The sequence below is a fragment of the Bombina bombina genome, chromosome 2 (genome assembly GCF_027579735.1).
Source record: "Bombina bombina isolate aBomBom1 chromosome 2, aBomBom1.pri, whole genome shotgun sequence".
Lineage (NCBI taxonomy): Eukaryota > Metazoa > Chordata > Amphibia > Anura > Bombinatoridae > Bombina > Bombina bombina.
Genome location: NC_069500.1, coordinates 85,666,514 through 85,691,422, shown reverse-complemented (window position 1 = coordinate 85,691,422; position 24,909 = coordinate 85,666,514). Strand labels below are relative to the sequence as shown.

At 37.3% G+C, this 24,909-nt stretch overlaps 1 protein-coding gene across 1 annotated transcript in view; it reads left to right on the top strand.

Annotated features, from left to right (window-relative positions):
- FECH (ferrochelatase) overlaps window positions 1–24,616 on the top strand; it is a 54,197-nt gene extending 29,581 nt beyond the window's left edge. Inside the window, exons 8-11 of the mRNA XM_053701144.1 lie at window positions 12,281–12,388; window positions 20,473–20,637; window positions 23,899–23,958; window positions 24,406–24,616. Of these exons, the coding sequence (XP_053557119.1) occupies window positions 12,281–12,388; window positions 20,473–20,637; window positions 23,899–23,958; window positions 24,406–24,540 (468 nt within the window). The 3' untranslated portion in view covers window positions 24,541–24,616. The remainder of the gene's footprint in view (window positions 1–12,280; window positions 12,389–20,472; window positions 20,638–23,898; window positions 23,959–24,405) is intronic.
- Window positions 24,617–24,909: the final 293 nt, after the last annotated feature.

Sequence of the window (24,909 nt, the reverse complement as noted above, 5' to 3'; positions counted from 1 at the left end):
AGGAACATAAAACCACACATTTTACTTTCATGGTTCTGAGTGAACATTCCATTTTAAACAACTTTCCATTGCACTTCTATTATCAAATTTTCTTTGTTTTCTTATTATCCTTTGTTGAAAAACAGGAAGGTAAGTTCAGGAGCTTGCTCGTGTGTGCAGCAGTTTTGCAATAATGTTATTCATTAGCAAGAGCACTAGATGGCAGGACTATTTCCTGTCATGTAGTGCTTCAGGCATGTGCACACTAACTATCTAGATATTTAACAAAGCATAACCTAGGAACAAAGCAAATTTAATAATAGAAGTAAATTGGAACTTTTTTTTTTTTTTAAATTGTATTCTCTATCTGAATTATGAATAAACAATTTGGGGTTTCTTGTCCCTTTTAAACAAGGGTGGGCAAGAGGGGGACAATATGTTTCCCTTGGATTGCACATAAGCCCAGACATATTATTGTTTGTTTGTTTTCAGCAGCCCTTGCAGAATCCCCCCCCCCCCCCGTAAGACCCTCATAATATTATATCGTCAGCTAGAAATGATAAAGAAAGTTGCCACTAAACCTGTGTCCCCTAACTGCTAACTATGAATACACACACAATAGCCCTTGAAGAAAATAGGAAGGTCTCCTTGTTACAATGATACCTCCCATGACAGTAGATATTGTATAACCCTATAGTAAAATAGCACACTTTGGTACCATTTTAAAAACTACAAACTCTTGATTGAAGAATCTAAACACCTCACTTTACCTCTTCCTATCACTAACACAGGCAAAGAGAATGACTGGAGTGGGAGGGAAGGGAGGAGCTATTTATACAGCTCTGCTGTGGTGCTCTTTGCCTCCTCCTGCTGACCAGGAGGTGATATCCCACAAGTAAGGATCAAATCCGTGGACTCATCGTATCTTGTAAAAGAAATGGAAATTTATAAACTATCCTTAAAGTGACATAAAAGTGTAACAAAAAATGCTCTGTGTTAGATCATTTCATTCTGGCACTGTTGCTTGCAAATAACTGTAAAATAGGTTAAAATATAGTCTGCTCCAGAGAAGAATGCATTAATGCGCCCTTAAATAACACATCTAGATAACCAGTAACAACTAATATATTCACAGCCAGCAAATCACCAGCTAGCTCCCAGTAGTGCGTTGCTGCTTCTGAACCTACCTAGGTATGCCTTTCAACAGAGGATACCAAGGGTACAATGTCAAGTTGATAACAGAAGTAACCTGAAAAATCTCTTTAAACTGAATGGTTTATCTGAATCATGAAAGTTTAATTTTGACTTTCATGCCTATTAAGTGTACGTGATCAGACTGATATATTTCAGGAAAGTTTTTTTTTTTCCTCTGTGAAAAGCACAATTGGGCTAAAATAAGCTACAACTAAGTGGTTTTTGGGCCATAGAAGAATCCACTGAGCTGTTGTTTGTTCCTGTCAGATTGCTTCTCTTTCTGTTTGTGTTTGTAATATGACCCTGGGGAAAGTCTTCCTAAGGCTGATAGAGGAAACCAGATGTGGACCCCTTGCCCAATGTGCTTAGAGGGATATGGCTGCTCCTCACTGACATGGCACAAAGGAGGCCAAACGATGGTCCTGGGTTGCCATTTCCCTTGTTCAGAGTAGAATTGCCTGGTATTTTGGGGCTGGACTGAGCTTGTTAGGGGGGGTCAGACTGATATACTTCAGGAAAGTTTTCCTCTGTGAAAAGCGCAATTGGGCAAAAAGCTACTCCCAGAGTTTATTACACAAAAACATCAAACACACCCACCATTGTTTGCAACCTAGTTTATTAGACTTTTTAAATTATATTTATTTATATACTTTTTATATATATATTATAAGTGGGTCTCTAGGCACCTATAACAGGCCACCAAAAAGGCATAGAGACCCCTTGTTTTAAAGCCCAAAAGCCCCTCTTTAAAATAAAGCCATATATATATTTGAGCAGCACAGGGATGGAAATGGGGGTTAAGACAGGAACACAAATTTTCTAAAAACAACAAACAAAAAATATATGTTTTACTTGTCCTCTTTCAGAAGAAATAAATATTAAATAAAATGTCCCTTTAATGTTGCAGCAGAAAGCATTAATAACTGTCTGCTCAGTTGGCCATGTTGGTCTTTTTATGTGAAAAGAGGTTTTCTAAAGACATAGATATAAATGTGTAAACTATATGCTAAGAATGGAACTGAGCTAATATGTAATCTTGTTTGACATCAAATCCTACACAATTCCAGCCTGTGCCTGCTGCTGTTGTTATTAAAGGGACTGTCTAGTCAAAATAAAACTTTCATGATTCAGATACGGTATTTAATTTTAAGCAACTTTCCATTGTACTTGTATAATCAAATTTGCTTTGTTCTCTTGGTATTCTTTGTTGAAAGCTAAATATAGGTAGGCTCATATGTTAATTCCTAAGCCCTTGAAGGTCGCCTCTTATCTCAGTGCATTTTTACAGTTTTTCACAGCTAGACAGCACCAGTTAATGTGTGCCATATAAATAACATTGTGCTCACTCCTGTGAATTTACCTAAAATGCTAGTTTGTCAAAAGAATTGAGATAAAGGGGCAGTTTGAAGAGACTTAGATACTAGGCAATCCACATACTGTAGGTAAAAAGTATATTAATATAGCAGTGTTGGTTATGCAAAACTGGGGAATGGGTAATAAAGGGATTATCTATCTTTTTAAACAATAAAATTCTGTAGTAGTCTGTCCCTTTAAGAGAGAGAGTGAAGAATAGAGGGGAAAAAGAGTGAAGATATTAAGAGTAGACATTATTATTATTATTATTATTATTATTATTATTATTATTATCTACTTTTGTATGGAACCAAGCTTACATACTTCAGGAGAGTGCTGCTCTGTGATAGGTACATAACGTATAAATAAGCCTGGATGGGCACCCTCCTGGTAGATCAAGATAATAATATTATTATTATTATTATTATTATTATTATTATTATTATTATTATTATTATTATTATTACCATTTATTTGTATAGTGCAGAAAAATCCATAGTGTTGAAAGATTTGTGTGTTCATACTTAAAGAATTAGTAAACACAGTAGATTTGCATAATCAACAAATGCAAGATAACAAGACAATGCAATAGCATTTACTCTGAATTTCAAATAAGTAGTAGATTTTTTTGCTAACAAATTTCAAAGTTATGTCTATTTCCACTCCCCCTGTACCATGTGACAGCAATCCGCCAATCACAAATGCATATACGTATACTCTATGAATTCTTGCACATACTCAGGAGGAAATTACAATAAATATACCGAATATCACAAAGAAAAAAATGTGAAATAAATGTGATAACAAAAATCATAAAAGGAAAACCAAATAAAGTTCTGAATAAAGGATATGTCTGTGTCCTCTGGATGAGTTTTTCAGCTTGTTAGCATTCCTCAGTGAGATCCCATAAAAAAGGAAACAGAAAATTGCAACATAGTGTGAATCTGTAATGGCACTTTGAGGAAGTAGTTGTTTTGTAACAAATGACTACTCACATTTGTTGGAGCTTTCCACTAAGCTCAAGGATATGCACACTCCCACTTTATACTGATGGGAAAACAGTACACTAGGCAAAACTTGGATACAAATTTATTTCTCCAACATAGGTGTGTCCGGTCCACGGCGTCATCCTTACTTGTGGGATATTCTCTTCCCCAACAGGAAATGGCAAAGAGCCCAGCAAAGCTGGTCACATGATCCCTCCCAGGCTCCGCCTACCCCAGTCATTCTCTTTGCCGTTGTACAGGCAACATCTCCACGGAGATGGCTTAGAGTTTTTTAGTGTTTAACTGTAGTTTTTATTATTCAATCAAGAGTTTGTTATTTTGAAATAGTGCTGGCATGTACTATTTACTCAAAAACAGAAAAGAGATGAAGATTTCTGTTTGTATGAGGAAAATGATTTTAGCAACCGTCACTAAAATCCATGGCTGTTCCACACAGGACTGTTGAGAGCAATTAACTTCAGTTGGGGGAACAGTGAGCAGTCTCTTGCTGCTTGAGGTATGACACATTCTAACAAGACGATGTAATGCTGGAAGCTGTCATTTTCCCTATGGGATCCGGTAAGCCATGTTTATTACGATCGTAAATAAGGGCTTCACAAGGGCTTATTAAGACTGTAGACTTTTTCTGGGCTAAATCGATTCATTATTAACACATATTTAGCCTTGAGGAATCATTTTATTTTAAGGGTTAAAGCTTCCAAATTTGGTGTGCAATACTTTTAAGGCTTTAAGACACTGTGGTGAAAATTTGGTGAATTTTGAACAATTCCTTCATGTTTTTTCGCAATTGCAGTAATAAAGTGTGTTCAGTTTAAAATTTAAAGTGACAGTAACGTTTTTTGTACTTTGTTATCAAGTTTATGCCTGTTTAACATGTCTGAACTACCAGATAGACTGTGTTCTGAATGTGGGGAAGCCAGAATTCCTATTCATTTAAATAAATGTGATTTATGTGATAATGACAATGATGCCCAAGATGATTCCTCAAGTGAGGGGAGTAAGCATGGTACTGCATCATTCCCTCCTTCGTCTACACAAGTCTTGCCCACTCAGGAGGCCCCTAGTACATCTAGCGCGCCAATACTCCTTACTATGCAACAATTAACGGCTGTAATGGATAATTCTGTCAAAAACATTTTAGCCAAAATGAACACTTATCAGCGTAAGCGCGACTGCTCTGTTTTAGATACTGAAGAGCATGACGACGCTGATAATAATTTTTCTGAAGGGCCCCTAACCCAGTCTGATGGGGCCAGGGAGGTTTTGTCTGAGGGAGAAATTACTGATTCAGGGAACATTTCTCAACAAGCTGAACCTGATGTGATTGCATTTAAATTTAAGTTGGAACATCTCCGCATTCTGCTTAAGGAGGTATTATCCACTCTGGATGATTGTGACAAGTTGGTCATCCCAGAGAAACTATGTAAAATGGACAAGTTCCTAGAGGTGCCGGGGCTCCCAGAAGCTTTTCCTATACCCAAGCGGGTGGCGGACATTGTTAATAAAGAATGGGAAAGGCCCGGTATTCCTTTCGTCCCTCCCCCCATATTTAAAAAATTGTTTCCTATGGTCGACCCCAGAAAGGACTTATGGCAGACAGTCCCCAAGGTCGAGGGAGCGGTTTCCACTTTAAACAAACGCACCACTATACCCATAGAGGATAGTTGTGCTTTCAAAGATCCTATGGATAAAAAATTAGAAGGTTTGCTTAAAAAGATGTTTGTTCAGCAGGGTTACCTTCTACAACCAATTTCATGCATTGTCCCTGTCGCTACAGCCGCATGTTTCTGGTTCGATGAGCTGATAAAGGCGGTCGATAGTGATTCTCCTCCTTATGAGGAGATTATGGACAGAATCAATGCTCTCAAATTGGCTAATTCTTTCACCCTAGACGCCACTTTGCAATTGGCTAGGTTAGCGGCTAAGAATTCTGGGTTTGCTATTGTGGCGCGCAGAGCGCTTTGGTTGAAATCTTGGTCGGCTGATGCGTCTTCCAAGAACAAGCTACTTAACATTCCTTTCAAGGGGAAAACGCTGTTTGGCCCTGACTTGAAAGAGATTATCTCTGATATCACTGGGGGTAAGGGCCACGCCCTTCCTCAGGATCGGCCTTTCAAGGCAAAAAATAAACCTAATTTTCGTCCCTTTCGTAGAAACGGACCAGCCCAAAGTGCTACGTCCTCTAAGCAAGAGGGTAATACTTCTCAAGCCAAGCCAGCTTGGAGACCAATGCAAGGCTGGAACAAGGGAAAGCAGGCCAAGAAACCTGCCACTGCTACCAAGACAGCATGAAATGTTGGCCCCCGATCCGGGACCGGATCTGGTGGGGGGCAGACTCTCTCTCTTCGCTCAGGCCTGGGCAAGAGATGTTCTGGATCCTTGGGCGCTAGAAATAGTCTCCCAAGGTTATCTTCTGGAATTCAAGGGACTTCCCCCAAGGGGGAGGTTCCACAGGTCTCAGTTGTCTTCAGACCACATAAAAAGACAGGCATTCTTACATTGTGTAGAAGACCTGTTAAAAATGGGAGTGATTCATCCTGTTCCATTAAGAGAACAAGGGATGGGGTTCTACTCCAATCTGTTCATAGTTCCCAAAAAAGAGGGAACGTTCAGACGAATCTTAGATCTCAAGATCTTAAACAAGTTTCTCAAGGTTCCATCGTTCAAGATGGAAACCATTCGAACTATCCTTCCTTCCATCCAGGAAGGTCAATTCATGACCACGGTGGATTTAAAGGATGCGTATCTACATATTCCTATCCACAAGGAACATCATCGGTTCCTAAGGTTCGCATTCCTGGACAAATATTACCAGTTCGTGGCGCTTCCTTTCGGATTAGCCACTGCTCCAAGGATTTTCACAAAGGTACTAGGGTCCCTTCTAGCTGTGCTAAGACCAAGGGACATTGCTGTAGTACCTTACTTGGACGACATTCTGATTCAAGCGTCGTCCCTTCCTCAAGCAAAGGCTCACACGGACACTGTCCTGGCCTTTCTCAGATCTCACGGATGGAAAGTGAACGTGGAAAAGAGTTCTCTATCTCCGTCAACAAGGGTTCCCTTCTTGGGAACAATAATAGACTCCCTAGAAATGAGGATTTTTCTGACAGAGGCCAGAAAAACAAAACTTCTAGACTCTTGTCGGATACTTCATTCCGTTCCTCTTCCTTCCATAGCTCAGTGCATGGAAGTGATCGGGTTGATGGTAGCGGCAATGGACATAGTTCCTTTTGCGCGCATTCATCTAAGACCATTACAACTGTGCATGCTCAGTCAGTGGAATGGGGACTATACAGACTTGTCTCCGAAGATACAAGTAAATCAGAGGACCAGAGACTCACTCCGTTGGTGGCTGTCCCTGGACAACCTGTCACAAGGGATGACATTCCGCAGACCAGAGTGGGTCATTGTCACGACCGACGCCAGTCTGATGGGCTGGGGCGCGGTCTGGGGATCCCTGAAAGCTCAGGGTCTTTGGTCTCGGGAAGAATCTCTTCTACCGATAAATATTCTGGAACTGAGAGCAATATTCAATGCCCTCAAGGCTTGGCCTCAGCTAGTGAGGGCCAAGTTCATACGGTTTCAATCAGACAACATGACAACTGTTGCGTACATCAACCATCAGGGGGGAACAAGGAGTTCCCTAGCGATGGAAGAAGTGACCAAAATCATTCTATGGGCGGAGTCTCACTCCTGCCACCTGTCTGCTATCCACATCCCAGGAGTGGAAAATTGGGAAGCGGATTTTCTGAGTCGTCAGACATTGCATCCGGGGGAGTGGGAACTCCATCCGGAAATCTTTGCCCAAGTCACTCAGCTGTGGGGCATTCCAGACATGGATCTGATGGCCTCTCGTCAGAACTTCAAAGTTCCTTGCTACGGGTCCAGATCCAGGGATCCCAAGGCGGCTCTAGTGGATGCACTAGTAGAACCTTGGACCTTCAAACTAGCTTATGTGTTCCCGCCGTTTCCTCTCATCCCCAGGCTGGTAGCCAGGATCAATCAGGAGAGGGCGTCGGTGATCTTGATAGCTCCTGCGTGGCCACGCAGGACTTGGTATGCAGATCTGGTGAATATGTCATCGGCTCCACCTTGGAAGCTACCTTTGAGACGAGACCTTCTTGTTCAGGGTCCGTTCGAACATCCGAATCTGGTTTCACTCCAGCTGACTGCTTGGAGATTGAACGCTTGATCTTATCGAAGCGAGGGTTCTCAGATTCTGTTATCGATACTCTTGTTCAGGCCAGAAAGCCTGTCACTAGAAAGATTTACCACAAAATTTGGAAAAAATATATCTGTTGGTGTGAATCTAAAGGATTCCCTTGGGACAAGGTTAAGATTCCTAGGATTCTATCCTTCCTTCAAGAAGGATTGGAAAAAGGATTATCTGCAAGTTCCCTGAAGGGACAGATTTCTGCCTTGTCTGTGTTACTTCACAAAAAGCTGGCAGCTGTGCCAGATGTTCAAGCCTTTGTTCAGGCTCTGGTTAGAATTAAGCCTGTTTACAAACCTTTGACTCCTCCTTGGAGTCTCAATTTGGTTCTTTCAGTTCTTCAGGGGGTTCCGTTTGAACCCTTACATTCCGTTGATATTAAGTTATTATCTTGGAAAGTTTTGTTTTTAGTTGCAATTTCTTCTGCTAGAAGAGTTTCAGAATTATCTGCTCTGCAGTGTTCTCCTCCTTATCTGGTGTTCCATGCAGATAAGGTGGTTTTACGTACTAAACCTGGTTTTCTTCCAAAAGTTGTTTCTAACAAAAACATTAACCAGGAGATTATCGTACCTTCTCTGTGTCCGAAACCAGTTTCAAAGAAGGAACGTTTGTTGCACAATTTGGATGTTGTTCGCGCTCTAAAATTCTATTTAGATGCTACAAAGGATTTTAGACAAACATCTTCCTTGTTTGTTGTTTATTCCGGTAAAAGGAGAGGTCAAAAAGCAACTTCTACCTCTCTCTCTTTTTGGATTAAAAGCATCATCAGATTGGCTTACGAGACTGCCGGACGGCAGCCTCCCGAAAGAATCACAGCTCATTCCACTAGGGCTGTGGCTTCCACATGGGCCTTCAAGAACGAGGCTTCTGTTGATCAGATATGTAGGGCAGCGACTTGGTCTTCACTGCACACTTTTACCAAATTTTACAAGTTTGATACTTTTGCTTCTTCTGAGGCTATTTTTGGGAGAAAGGTTTTGCAAGCCGTGGTGCCTTCCATTTAGGTGACCTGATTTGCTCCCTCCCTTCATCCGTGTCCTAAAGCTTTGGTATTGGTTCCCACAAGTAAGGATGACGCCGTGGACCGGACACACCTATGTTGGAGAAAACAGAATTTATGTTTAACTGATAAATTACTTTCTCCAACGGTGTGTCCGGTCCACGGCCCGCCCTGGTTTTTTTAATCAGGTCTGATAATTTATTTTCTTTAACTACAGTCACCACGGTACCATATGGTTTCTCCTATGCAAATATTCCTCCTTAACGTCGGTCGAATGACTGGGGTAGGCGGAGCCTGGGAGGGATCATGTGACCAGCTTTGCTGGGCTCTTTGCCATTTCCTGTTGGGGAAGAGAATATCCCACAAGTAAGGATGACGCCGTGGACCGGACACACCGTTGGAGAAAGTAATTTATCAGGTAAACATAAATTCTGTTTTTAAAATATATAAAAGCGTCACATAAGCCTTGATAACACCACAATGTAAGGGTACAAAAGTAGATATGCTGTAACAAATGCTTTAAATCGCCAAACTTGCAAAGAGGTAAATGGATCAGCAGGAGTGTGACCGCTGAAACCAAAACCTTTTTAGTAGCAAGACAATAGCGCTAAGCCCCCAGGTGTCCTGGCTAGTGTAGAGACGCAATAAAACTCAATATAGAACAGTTCAGTTCCGACGTACGTTTCGCTGGTATGCTTTGTCAAGGAATTCCTCTTTTTTTTTTTTTTATTTTAAAATAAATTTGTATCCAAGTTTTGCCTAGTGTACTGTTTTCCCATCAGTATAAAGTGGGAGTGCGCATATCCTTGAGCTTAGTGGAAAGCTCCAACAAATGTGAGTAGTCATTTGTTACAAAACAACTACTTCCTCAAAGTGCCATTACAGATTCACACTATGTTGCAATTTTCTGTTTCCTTTTTTATGGGATCTCACTGAGGAATGCTAACAAGCTGAAAAACTCATCCAGAGGACACAGACATATCCTTGATTCAGAACTTTATTTGGTTTTCCTTTTATGATTTTTGTTATCACATTTATTTCACATACTCAGGAGGAGCTGGTGACTCAAAAAGTGTAAATATAAAAGACTGTGCACATTTATTTAATGGAAGTAAATTGAAAAGTTATTTAAAATGACATGCTGTATCTGAATCATGAAAATATTATTTGATCTGAGTGTCCCTTTAATTGGACATGAAATCCAATATTTTTCTTTAATGATTCAGCTAGAACATGCAATTTTAAACAACTTTCTAATGTACTTCTATTATCTAATTTGCTTCATTCTGGTATTCTTTGTTGAAATGTATATCTAGGTAGGTTTAGGAGTAGCAATGCACTACTGGGAACTTACTGCTGATTGGTGGATGCACAAATATGCCTCTTGTCATTGGCTGACTTGATGTGTTCAACTAGCTCCCACTAGTGCATTAATGCTTTTTCAACAAAGGATACCAAGAGAATGATGTACATTTGCTAATAGAAGTAAATTGGAAAATGGTTCACAACACGGACGTACCCTGTTTTTCTTCCCTGTAATAGTGCGGGTCTTGCAGCTTTTGCGCTATTACTACATGCCTCCCAGCATTTGGCAATAGTACGGCCTTGCTGCTGTTGGTGAGAGCTGGGCTATTTAATGGTTTATAGGGAAAACAGCCAAAGTACAGGGAGGTCGACTGTCATTAAAGGGACACTGAACCCAATTTTTTCCTTTCATGATTCAGATAGAGCACGAAATTTTAAGCAACATTATATTTTTCTCCTAGTATCACTTTTTCTTCATTCTCTTGCTATCTTTATTTTAAAAGCAGGAATGTAAATCTTAGCTGCCAGCCCATTTTAGGTTCAACACCATGGACAGCGCTTATTGGAGGCTTACATTTACCCACCAATAAGCAAGCATAACCCAGGTTCTCAACCAAAAATGGGCCGGCTCCTATGCATCACATTCCTGCTTTTTAAATAAAGATTGTAAGAGAATGAAGAAAAATTGATAATAGGAGTAAATTAGAAAGTTGCTTAAAATTGCATGCTTTATCTGAATCATGAAAGAAATTTTTTTTGCGTTTAGTGTCCCTTTAAGGGGTTAAAAAACTAATAATTTTAATGTTTCAAATTATATTGAGCTATATTATATATATTTTTTGTAACACACTGCCATCTAGTGGTATTTTATGTAACCATCTATTTTGTATTTACTATGACTGTTGGCAAGGCTGGAGTTTCCTGGAGGTTTTGCATAGTTCTTAACCCCTTTGCTGCTAAGCCTTTTTCACACCCTTGTGCTTAGCTGATTTTTAGTTTTTCTTTTGTTTCTGTTTACATTTTAACACTATTGTAAGTCATATTTCAGTGAGTAACCTGCACAAATTATACTTTTTCAGTAGGCCCAGCAGATTAGGATTATCCCATTATTATATTTATATTTCATAACATGTGAGAACTCTGCAACAAAAAATGCACCTTTCTAAATTATTGGGATTCTGGGGGTTACAGTAAAACCTAAATTTACCCCTTTGTGCTAGTACAGTAATAAAAGCTCTTTTTTTCTTTTTTCTTAAAAGGTGATCACCTGACTATACAGACAAAATTCATATATTTCTTACGAGGGACTTGTCTCCTTTCTAGACATTACAATTTATTTTTTTATTGAGCCATTTTTCAGCAAAACCCATATACATTTTAAAAAACATTTCCAAGCGACCAGCGCCATTTGAAAGAGCAGACAATTCTCTCAATTGAGGGCTCTGTGGCTAGTAAGGGAGCCAAGATTGAGGGGCTTGAAAAACCTCCTCCCTTATCCAACTCCCCTTGCTGCCTGTCCCTTCCTGGTTTCTCCCCCTTTGTGATGTCACCACGCACATTTGTGAGTGACACTCAGTATACCACCACCAATCATGGCCTGCAGTGCAAGGAATTGGCAATGGGTTGTCATTTGCTTACAGGCAGAGATCTGCATGACAACCCATTCTCATCAGGCCCATGGAAGTGGTTATTAGTCATGAGCAAAAATTCATATTCGGCATTCATTATAGAAATGAGTGCTGAATATAGTGGCAGGCAGCGGCATTTGGCTATTTTCAGTGCCAAATCTATTAGTGTAAAAGTGCAACATTCAAATATATGGATGTGTTCAGATATTTGTGTCTTGCACTCCTACACTAATAAATCTGGCACCAGAAATAGGTGAATGCTGCCATATTCCTTTTTTGTTTCTATAAATGTTGCATACAAATTTTTGCTCACGCCTAGTGCTTAACAAATGATAACAATATAACTGTGCAGTTTTTCTAAAATTTGCTTGTGGTCATCTAAACAAAATCTCATGGCTGTTCCGTCATGTAAGCACTCCTGTTTTATTATGTACGTCTGATAAGGAGTTTTACTATTTAATATTTTAATATGGTTTAATACTTTCATGTGTTTTGTTATTTAGGTGTCGGCTTCCCTTTTAAGAGCTGTATCTCTTGCTTGCTTGAAGTTAAACTAAAAGATTATTCTGGGGATGATAATAGTATATGCTTCTTTTTGCAGGTTGTTAATCGAGGGGATCCATATCCACAGGAAGTTGGAGCAACTGTGCAAAAAGTTATGGAGAAACTTGGCTTTTCAAATACGTACAGGCTTGTATGGCAATCCAAGGTATGCACTATTTTTCACATGAAAGAGTGAGGTTTTACTTTGATTATTGACATGCTGTATTATGACACACCCTTTATGATTGGCTCTAGGAGGCTATTGGTATACAATGAGGCAGGAAGCTGATTGGATCACTGCACATACATTGATGCACTGATCTTTAGATTATCTGGATGTGTTGTATGCTTGTCAACACAGTCCTTAAAGGCCAGGACCATGTGATTTTATATACATGTCCATATGGTAGCTGAGCTTATATTGTAGGCCATATAAGACTTTAAATAATTTATAAGTGATTTGTATCAAAACTTTAGTCTTCTTCACCTTTCTACACACAATTCTACAGACATTTTTCAGACAAATAACTTTCATGTAAGATAAGAAATTTAGGATATACATTTATAGAAGTGTGGCAGACTTTAAGATGAATAAGTAAATGTGAACTGTCACATTTCGATTATTTCTTTTATTAGTAGACTGGCGAAGGGGTGAGGGCAAAGATTTTAATAAATAATTTTAGTGTTGCTCCCTAAAAAACAATGAAAGGTTGAGTGATACAATTTAATGGCTACATAATGTCAATTCAAGAAAAGAAGAAGGCCCAATGGCACTACTGAGTAATAAAAGGGACTCAATATATAGTCATAATATGAACGGGGGTATAATGTTTACCTGCCATTCATGGTAAAATTATAATAATATGCAGTGGGTGCTGTGTACTAATAACAATTGAGACAAAAGGAGGAACAAGGCCACCAAGGATATGTACACATAGATAGCACTCAAAATCCCTTGCTGAGAACTAGATTTGGAAAGCCATTAGAGGTGGACGTTCCAAGGAAACAAATTATTTTAAAATGTAACTTTTATTTGGGCATAGTTAAAAAAAAAAATGGAAAACAAGACAATTAATTAAAACCACAGGAATTACTTTTGATTTAAATTAAGTTGGGATGGCAGAAATAAGGATATCCAAATAGGTTACATTGGATTAAGGTGCTAAGTTTACTTATAAGAGATGTGTATAAAATAGTAACAAATCTTCTGTAGAAGACCTAGGATGTGGATGTTAATCCATAGTCTTCAAGGAGACAATTTTTAGGTAATCTCTACAAAGTTAGAGGGATCTAGGTAATTAGATTATATCAAATTCAATCTAAGAGTGTGGATAAGGCATATATAGATATAGTGGTTATGGTGCACTGTGATGTACCATATACGTGCAAGATAAACCGTGTATTGTTTGGATAGAATCCATAAAATTGGAGATGCTTATAAAATATTCTGGCTAATCTCTATTTGTAGTCCACAATACTATAGAAGGTTCAGTAGTATATATACATATTTGTACCCAACAACAACAAAAATAATAATAAAAAACAGAAAGGAATGATTTTAATCATGGATCCTGATGAATGTAATAAACCTAATGCATGTTGGTTTTCACTCTTTGCAGGAGAGAATTGGTTTTGATAATAAGATATCTGATAATTCTGAACGTAATTTCATCAATGTAAATAGTTGAATTCACTTATATTCTAGTTAAAACGTTCCAGTTAGATGATAGTGACTATTTATGAACCTCTTATATATGTTTAAATATAAACACATTTACTAGTATTAGGTCTAATCAGGTTATAAGTTTTTTTCGTTTTGAGCTGTGCGGTGCTAACGAGCAGTTTATTCTCACCGCTCACTTACATACAGCGCTGGTATTACGAGTTTTTACAACCCAGACAAGAAGTGAGCATTGAGAAAAATTCTGCTCCTTACCGCACTCCAATACCAGCGCTGCTTACGTTAGCGGTGAGCTGATGTAACGTGCTTGTGCACGATTTCCCCATAGGAATCAACGGGGAGAGCCGGCTGAAAAAAAAGTCTAACGCCTGCCAAAAAGCAGCGTAAAGCTCCTTAACGCAGCCCCATTGATTCCTATGGGGAAATACATTTTATGTCTACACCACACCCTAACATGAACCCTTGAGTCTAAACACCTCTAATCTTACACTTATTAGCCCCTTATCTGCCGCCCCCGACATCGCCGACACCTACATTATATTATTAACCCCTAATCTGCCACTCCAGACACCGCTGCCACCTACATTATACTTATGAACCCCTAATCTGATGCCCCTAACATCGCCGACACCTACATTATATTTATTAACCCTTAATCTGCCTTCCCCAATGTCGCCGCAACCTACCTACACTTCTTAACCCCTAATCTGCCGCCCCCAACGTCGCCACCACTATAATAAACATATTAACCCCTAAACTGCCGCACTCCCGCATTGCAAACATTAGTTAAAGATTATTAACCCCTAATATGCCGTCCCTAACATCGCCGCCACCTACCTACATTTATTAACTCCTAATCTGCCCCCCCCACGTCGCTGCCACTATTCTAAATGTATTAACCCCTAAACCTAAGTCTAACCCTAACACCCCCTAACTTAAATATAATTTAAATAAATAAAATTAGTATAATTAACTAAATTATTCCTATTTAAAACTAAAAACTTAGCTATAAAATAAACCCCAAGCTAGCTACAATATAACTAATAATTACATTGTATCTAGTTTAGGGTTTATTTTTATTTTACAGGCAAGTTTGTATTTATTTTAACTAGGTAGAATAGTTACTAAATAGTTATTAACTATTTAATAAACTACCTAGCTAAAATAAATACAAAAGTACCTGTAAAATAAAACCTAACCCAAGTTACAATAACACCTAACACTACACTATAATTAAATTAATTCCCTAAACTAAATACAATTAAATACAATTAAATAAAAGTACAAAAAAACCAAAACACTAAATTACAGAAAATAATAAACAAATTACAAGATTTTTAAACTAATTACACCTAATCTAATCCCCCTAACAAAATAAAAAATCCCCCCAAAATAAAAAAAGCCCTACCCTACACTAAATTACAAATAGCCCTTAAAAGGGCCTTTTGCGGGGCATTGCCCCAAAGTAATCAGCACTTTTACCTGTAAAAAAAATTAGAAATCCCCCCCCAACATTAAAACCCAGCACCCACACAACCAACCCTACTCTAAAACCCACCCAATACCCCCTTAAAAAAAAACCTAACACTAACCCCTTGAAGATCACCTTACGGGAGAAGTCTTCACCCAACCGGGCCGAAAGTCCTCAATGAATCCGGCAGAAGTGGTCCTCCAAACGGGCAGAAGTCTTCATCCAGACGGCATCTTCTATCTTCATCCATCCGGCGGGGAGCGGGTCCATCTTCAAGACGTCCAACGGATGGAGGAAGATAGAAGACGCCGTTTCTAAAGCCTAGATATATAGTCCTCTATTATCATCAAAGAGGCTTTAGCTGACTAGTTAATATTAAACTGTTATTTCTAAATTCCTGCTCAATTAAAAAACGCAAAGTAAGAGCCCATTTAGCTCCAAACCTCCCCTGACATGTTTCGCCGAGAGAACCAGCTTTTTTTTTTTTTTTTTTTTTTTTTTTTTTAAAAAGCCGATTTGGCGAAACATAATAGAGGACTATATATCTAGGCTTTAGAAACTGATATTACATAAACATATTCATTGTATATAGGTAATGGCGGATAGTACCTAAAATCAGCTTAATGCAGTAAGCTTCAGTCAGGATGGTGCATAAGGGATAGTTAGTCTCGTAAAGACATAATAGATCAATAGTTTACAACATATATATGTATATTTAGATACAGGGATATGCTTGAATAGTTAATAGCGGTCAACTTATCAAGACGCTGACTCTTGAATCTCGATTTAGTAATTCCACCCTTTACAAACAATAGCAGCCGCACACAGTACGCTCATATACATATTTAGAAACCAGTAGATTTATATCCAAATAGAACAAGGTAATAGTTAATTGTGATCAAATTACAGATAAAGTACATATGATCCATTAGATTCATTCTTCTGCTAATAAGTTTAGCTACGATTCGTTTTAAAGATAAAGGTTATCTGTCCACACCAAGATTAAGCTTAAAGGGCCATTATACACTCATTTTTTCTTTGCATAAATTTTTTGTAGATGATCTATTTATAAAGCCCATAAAGTTTGTTTTTTGTAAAAAATGTATAGTTTTGCTTATTCTTAAATAACATTGCTCTGATTTTCAGACTCCTAACCAAGCCCCAAAGTTTTATTTGAATACCGTCAGCTACCTTCTCCAGCTCGCTCCTGTTTGTGTAAAGGGTCTTTTCATATGCAAAAGAAGGGGGAGGGGGGAGTGTCTTATTTCCCACTTGCAGTGGGCTTTCCAACTGCTTTTTCAACAGAGATAAACTGAAAGCTTCTAAGTACATTTTTAAACCATTTTATACTGGATTTTTATATCAGTATCTGTGCATCTTATTCTTTATAGTAGTGTCTATTACATGCAGTTATATGAAAATGAGTGTATACTGTCCCTTTAAGCTGGTAATCTGATCGGAACGAAACTAATAATAAGTATAGCATTAGAGTTAATAAATGTGACTCTATAAGCATAATATAATTTACTCACAACTTGCAGACATTATTGGACAGCAACATAAAGTGCACAGATATGGATTGATTAAATTTTGTACTTATAAACAAATTTACTAGTATTAGGTCTAATCAGGTTATATTTAAACATATATAAGAGGTTCATAAATAGTCACTATCATCTAACTGGAACGTTTTAACTAGAATATAAGTGAATTCAACTATTTACATTGATGAAATTACGTTCAGAATTATCAGATATCTTATTATCAAAACCAGTTCTCTCCTGCAAAGAGTGAAAACCAACATGCATTAGGTTTATTACATTCATCAGGATCCATGATTAAAATCATTCCTTTCCGTTTTGTATTATTATTATTTTTTTGTTGTTGGGTACAAATATGTATATATACTACTGAACCTTCTATAGTATTGTGGACTACAAATAGAGATTAGCCAGAATATTTTATAAGCATCTCCAATTTTCTGGATTCTATCCAAACAATACATGGTTTATCTTGCATGTATATGGTACATCACAGTGCACCATAATCACTATATCTATATATGCCTTATCCACACTCTTAGATTGAATTTGATATAATCTAATTACGTATATCCCTCTAACTTTGTAGAGAATATTACCTAAATTGTCTCCTTGAAGACTATGGATTAACATCCACATCCTAGGTCTTCTACAGAAGATTGGTTACTATTTTATACACATCTCTTATAAGTAAACTTGGCACCTTAATCCAATGTAACCTATTTTGATATCCTTATTTCCGCCATCCCAACTTAATTTAAATTAGAAGTAATTCCTGTGGTTTTAATTAATTGTCTTGTTTTCCATTTTTTAACTATGTCCAAATAAAGGTTACATTTTAAATTAATTTGTTTCCTTGGAACGTCCACCTCTAATGGCTTTCCAAATCTAGTTCTCAGCAAGGGATTTTGAGTGCTATCTATGTGTACATATCCTTGGTGGCCTTGTACCTCCTTTTGTCCCCATAATGTCAATTCAAGCTTCGTGGGATGCAGAAGTTCAGAAAATAACTGTGTGTGTGAAAAATACAAGGGAGCTACGTTAAGATGAAATACAATGGAACTATCTTAAAGGGATATGAAATCCCACATTTTTGTTTCTAGATTCAGATACTTCTTTTTTTACTTCTTTTTTTTTATCCATTTTGCTTCATTTTTTTGGATTGCTTTATTGAAGGAGCAGCAATACACTACTTGGAGTTAGCTGAACACATCTGTAAGCCATTAACAGGCATATATGTGCAGCCACAACAGTATTTCTGGTCATATGAGGCAAGAGATAATAGAGTTCTGAACACTATATGTAATATTACAGCACTACAGTATGTATGGTCATATGAGGCAATAGATAATAGAGTGCTGAACAATAGAGTGCTGAACACTATCTGTAATATTACAGCACTACAGTATGTATGGTCATATGAGGCAAGAGATAATAGAGTTCTGAACACTATATGTAATATTACAGCACTACAGTATGTATGGTCATATGAGGCAATAGATAATAGAGTGCTGAACAATAGAGTGCTGAACACTATATGTAATATTACAGAACTACAGTATGTATGGTCATATGAGGCAATAGATAATAGAGTGCTGAACAATAGAGTGCTGGACACTATATGTAATATTACAGCACTACAGTATGTATGGTCATATGAGGCAATAGATCATAGAGTGCTGAACACTATATGTAATATTACAGAACTACAGTATGTATGGTCATATGAGGCAATAGATAATAGAGTGCTGAACAATAGAGTGCTGAACACTATCTGTAATATTACAGAACTACAGTATGTATGGTCATATGAGGCAATAGATAATAGAGTGCTGAACAATAGAGTGCTGAACACTATCTGTAATATTACAGAACTACAGTATGTATGGTCATATGAGGCAATAGATCATAGAGTGCTGAACACTATATGTAATATTACAGAACTACAGTATGTATGGTCATATGAGGCAATAGATAATAGAGTGCTGAACACTATATGTAATATTACAGAACTACAGTATTTCTGGTCATATGAGGCAAGAGATAATAGAGTGCTGAACACTATATGTAATATTACAGCACTACAGTATGTATGGTCATATGGGGCATAAATACACTATACGGATATTTCAGTAATATTAACAGGACAAATTATTACTGAGTATTATACTGCTGCTCTCCTGAACCACATAATTTATAAATAATAAAGCCCATTATTGTGCTTTTAAGTTATTTTATACTTATCAGGGTGGCATTGATTTAAACCACTAGTCATTAAGACCGATTTTAAATCAATTTAAATCATGGTTTTCATTTGTAGATGACCAATACTGATTCGGTTATATATCATTAGATATACATAGATCACTGGTTATCAAACCTGTCCTCCGGACTCCCCAACAGGCCAGAGCAGGTGAAATAACCACGTTTACTAATCAGCTAATTATTTCACCTGTGTTCTAATTCAGATATCCACAAAATGTAGCCTGATGGGGAGGCCTAAGGACAGGTTTGAAAACCAGTGGCATAGATAGATAATTTAAATGAATTAATACAATTTTCGGGTGGTTAACTCCAGTTTAATAGGTTAATCATTTATATTTGATCAACTGTTCAGCTGTATTTTACTGGAACGAGAAAAAAAATTCTCATAATAATAATAATAATTGAAATAGTTTTATTTAACTAAAGAAAAATAACCATTACCTGTTGTAAAAATACACTGGAGCGTCAAATGTAAAGGTACATTTTTACAAAGTTACGTTTTTAAAAACATTGGTATATGTTTTATTTGCATATTTCATGCTTTAACTATCTGTCTCGAAATTTGTCAGGTAACTATACTGGCCCTTTAACTCCTCGGGTGTATACACAATGTTATCTATCTGGCCCATGTGATTAAGAGGCTGTCTGTAGTGGCTCAGAAACAGGCAGAAATTTAGAGGTTTAGATGTTATTAAATATATTAATATAACAATGTTGGTTGTGCAAAGCTGGGGAATGGGTAGTTTAGGCGTTATCTATCTTTTTAAACAATAACAATTTTAGTGTGAACTGTTCCTTTAGCACCTGAGACCTCATATCTTTGAGCCCTTATAACTTTTTTTGTCTTTTTTTTAAATAATTTTTATTAGATATTATGAGTGTAACAGTAATTTTGAATGTATTTTTGATGGTTTTTGTGATTTTTGTTTTTTATTGTAAACAGTTAACCAGAGCATATGGTAATCATTCTAGTGTAAATTTGTGATTGTTCTTGAGCATTCGTGTTTACTTTTAACTTGTAATACGAGTGGTCAACCGGACGCATGCAATAAGCCCCTTTTCGCTTGCTGTTAGCGCTTCACTCGTAATCCGGCCCTTTGTGTTTATGCTTGTGGCGTATTGCTATCCACCAATAGGATTGTGGCAGTTGTATTTTTAAGAGCCAGGTATCAACCTGTCCCCTGGGGTCAATTGTATAAATTGTACAAATGTAATTTAAACTTTTTATTTCCGAAAAATATCTGTACACTTTAATGCTGTTCTCTCATATGATAAAATGTTATATTTTGCAGGTTGGGCCAATGGCTTGGTTGGGTCCACAAACAAGTGACGCTATTAAAGGACTTGCTGAGAGAGGAAAGAAGAACATCTTATTGGTGCCCATAGCTTTTACTAGTGATCACATTGAAACGCTCTATGAGTTGGACATAGAATATGCACAAGTCTTAGCAAATGAGGTAAAGTTCACTGTTTTCATCAAGTCTGTCAGGGATGATAAAGAATCTCCATACTACACAATATTTATTTTTATCCAGAAAATAAAGATTATTCATTTGCAAACAATTATTAAACAAAAATAGATGTGAGCAGTAACCTGCAGGCAGACATATGATGGGTTATGTAACATTTTAGTTGAATATTTAAACCTTTTTTGGGGTCTTTGGTGTGGTTTATATATGAGATTTATTTATTTTATTTATTTATTTATTTATTTATTTATTTATATATATATATATATATATATATATATATATATATATCTCTATCTTTTTTTCTGCCAGTACGCAACGGTACGCCATACCGGCACCTCTGCACGCAGTACCGGCACCTTCTCAAAAGGATTTTTAGGATTGGCTGCGCCGGCTGCAACTTTCTTGGGTGGGTGGGATTTGAGTGCTTACGTTTGTGTGGTGGAGGGCTGGGGGTGTGAGCACTCTGTCGGCTAATGCTGCAAACAAGTCAGTTAAGTCAGTGGAAGGAGCCGGAGGTAAGTCCTGGCCTGGCAGGTAGCACACAGAGCAGCTCCTGCAATATGTGGACCGAATGTGGTTGACTCCTGTCCACATATTACCGTAATCTCCAGGCTCCACCCACACAACCCAGGTGCTGTGCATTGAAGGACTACAGTTTTGACTGCGCATTGCGCAGCCAGTAACTAGAATCAAAAGCGGCACGGCAACAGGCAGAATAGCGCGTGGTGAGGTGAGAAACTGTGGGAGCGGATGTAAGGTAAAGGCAGGCTGCCAGTGCCAGGCTTTGCTAAAAGATAATATGCGCCTCAGCTTGCGGCCGGAGCCGAGTAGCTAAGTTGACAGTTGCTTATACTATAGAGATGTGGGCTGTGGCACAAATATACCTTTACTAACTAATTGTCCCATTATTGGATCAATAGTAACAATATTAGACACACTTCTCTCCTAGTAATGGAACCGGTAATTACTTGCCTCATTTAACTAAAGACTATGATGTCTGTGGTACCTATAGCCTTCTACTATATATAATGGTGTTGATAGATTTTCAGATATATACATGTAACCAGTCTATGTACCTCTCCCTATAGTATTCTATTAGCTTAAAAATTACATACTACATGTCCATTAAAGTATAGTTTTGTAGTATATAAATTTAAAGGTTTGGTAGGCCAAGCGCTAATGGGTACACCTTAAGCTCTCTTCCAAAAGTCCCATAGTGGACTTGGTGAGTAACAGATATGTGGGTGCTGGAAGAGAACGCCAACAAAAGAAGGCTAAGGTGGGTGTGGTAAAAGACTAAAATGTATTTATAACATCAATTTAACATCAGTCGCAATATGTTAAAAACTTAATGGATCCATGATACAGATATAAACAGTAAAATACAATATAGTATTCACAATGAGGTAGTCACAGGATAAAACACTCTGTGGAAATGTACAGATGTGTTACAAATGGATGCTGACACACACTGTATAAAGTGTTTGTATTTGTATGATGGTGTTCCTATAAAGTGCCTTCAAAGAAAAATCCTCACTATATGATAAAGGAGGACTGATAGTGTTACAGGTGATAAAGAGTCTTTCTTGGTAGTGTTGAATCCGTGTGTTGGAGTGACAAATCAGAGTGTTCAAATAAATGTGAAAAATTGGAAATTTCAAAGTTCCAATAAAAGATTCCAATAGAAAGTTTCAATAAAAATAGTGATATGTAAAAACTTAGAGTGGCTTAAAAAGTGAAAATAAAGCTGAAAAAATGTGTAAAAAGTATCGAAAAAAGGGTGGAAAAAAATGTGATAGTGGAAAAGTGTATGTTATTTCCCAAACTGTTTGGAGGGTATCCCAATGAAAATAAAAAAGAGTGTGTGCTTTGGGAGGAAATTAAACTAAACTTCTGGTGTATCCTAATAGTAAAGTTCCAAAGGTGTCTTCCTGAAACCTGTGAAAAACAAAAAATGCAATAGTGCAATAAAGTTTTAAACACCTTATTAGGGTATTGGAAATAGGCTTACCAGTGGTATGTCGACGCGTTTCGGCCTCTCACAGGCCTTTCTCAAGACTTTCTCAAGAGCTGCATAATAATACTTATGTAACTTGTGTTATAATTAAAAACCAACTTGAACACAAAGGTAACTGTCAGTCTGTTTGAACATTTATACATTCCTAGACTTAGATTATTTTACAAAACTGTTGCTGCAAAGAACTAAAAGTTTTTATTTGGGAATAATAAAAAAAAAAATTCTGAATCTTTAAAGGCAACTTGTCTTGGGTGGAATGAAATGGAAATTGTCTTAAGATTTTTTAATTTTATTTGTAAAATCAACTGTATAGTAAAGTATGTTTTAGAAATTGAATCACAATCTCAATATGCCTACATAAGCAATCTGGTCAATCCAGTCTAAAGGACCAGTGAATACAGTAGAATTTCATAATCGACAGATACATAATACACTCCAATAGCACTTACTCTGGCTTTTAACCCCTTAATTTACACATATGTGCCCCTGTCCACCGTAGCTTGTTCGAGCCCATTGTGCCACCGTCTGTAAGGATCAGGCATCTGCCCTCATATGGAACTGGAGCACCGATCACTCTTTAATTTCATATGCGGCAGATGCCTGGAGCTTCAGGAACTCCAGCTCTCGGCTATTAAATTATTATATAATTTAACAGCTGAGACTGCTGGAGCTTCCTGAAGCTAAGACGTGTATATATACATCTTGCAGTACGATAGGCAAAGTACTGCAAGACGTGTGTGTGGGTGTGTATATATAGGTCTAATTGGATAAAGGGGTTAAATAAGTAGTGGATTTTTTTTTTTTTTTGACAACTTTAAAAATGTTCTTCAATATGTCAACCACCTATATCATGTGACAGCTGTCAGCCAATCACCAACACTGTGAGCTCTTGCACATGCTCGGTAATAGCTGGTGCCTCAAAGTGTGCATATAAAAAGATTGCGCATGTTGTGGTAATGTAAGTGAATTGGAAAGGCACAAAAAAGGCATGCTCTATCGTAATGAAAGTCTCTAATTTTGACTTTAGTGTCCTTTAATTCTTTCAATCTCTAAAATTACAGGTTAAATTGGTGTTGGCAAACCCATTGTAAAAATAAAATGCTTGAAAATAAAATCTTAACTTAAATTCATATTTATTAGAAATCTATTCACATAAGTATTTGTATCATACTGTGCGAGAACGATTAGAAGAGTAAACTTTTTTATTATTTTTTTTCTTCCTATTCTAGTGTGGAGTTGAAAATATCAGAAGATCTGAGTCTCTTAATGGAAATCCATTGTTCTCTAAGGTATCAGTATTGTTAAACTTGCTTTAATGCTATTGACTGCATCACAGTGATTATTGGTTCTTACTTCTAAACACTGCAACAATGTGAAAATCTATACTTTTTAAGTGGGGAAAAGCGTAGCTCAGGATAAACAATGCCGAGCTTGCACAGATAATATATACACCTTGAAGAATTACAAGGGGCAGCCTGTGGTTTTAAAGTCACAAGGTTCCCATTGTAAAAATAAAAATAAAAAATAGTGCCTGGTGGGTGGTTTAAAGCAGATAAATGAAGAAACAACATCAAATAATCAATGTGAAAAAGTTACAGATTTGCATTTATTTGCTTGATGTTTGATCTTCGTCATTATCATTTCGATTGGGACAGTGTTTAGAAATATAGGTTTTTCTCTGCTTGTTTTTATCTTTTTCTTTATTTTCCTCTTTTTTTGTATCCCTGCTTATATAGGCACTTGCAGATTTAGTTCTTTCCCATCTCAAGTCCAATGAGATCTGCTCAAAACAGTTAACTCTACGATGTCCGATGTGTGTGAATCCCGTGTGCGGAGAAACAAAATCCTTCTTCAAGAACCTAGAGTTGTGATTGTGCAACAGAAGAGCAAGTTCTTCCATTCTGTAGTGCAAAGACATAAATACGCACAAGCCTTGTGACTTATAAAGCCGTAATCCTTGCCTTATTTAATTCTAACTTGCTTGCTTATTACTTCACTGTATGGTTTTTCATTTGTAAAACTCAATTGACAACACAGAAAGTCTGTAGTTCTGGCTGACACTTGCGTCTCCAACAATGCTTCCTGGACGAGTAACTGGGTGCAGTTCTTACCTTTTAAAAAAAAAAAAAAAACACATTAAAATAGTATCTTAAAGGGACACACTTTCATGATTCCGATAGAGCATGACATTTGAAGAGACATTTTTTCAATTTATTTCTTTTATCAAATGTACTTTGTTC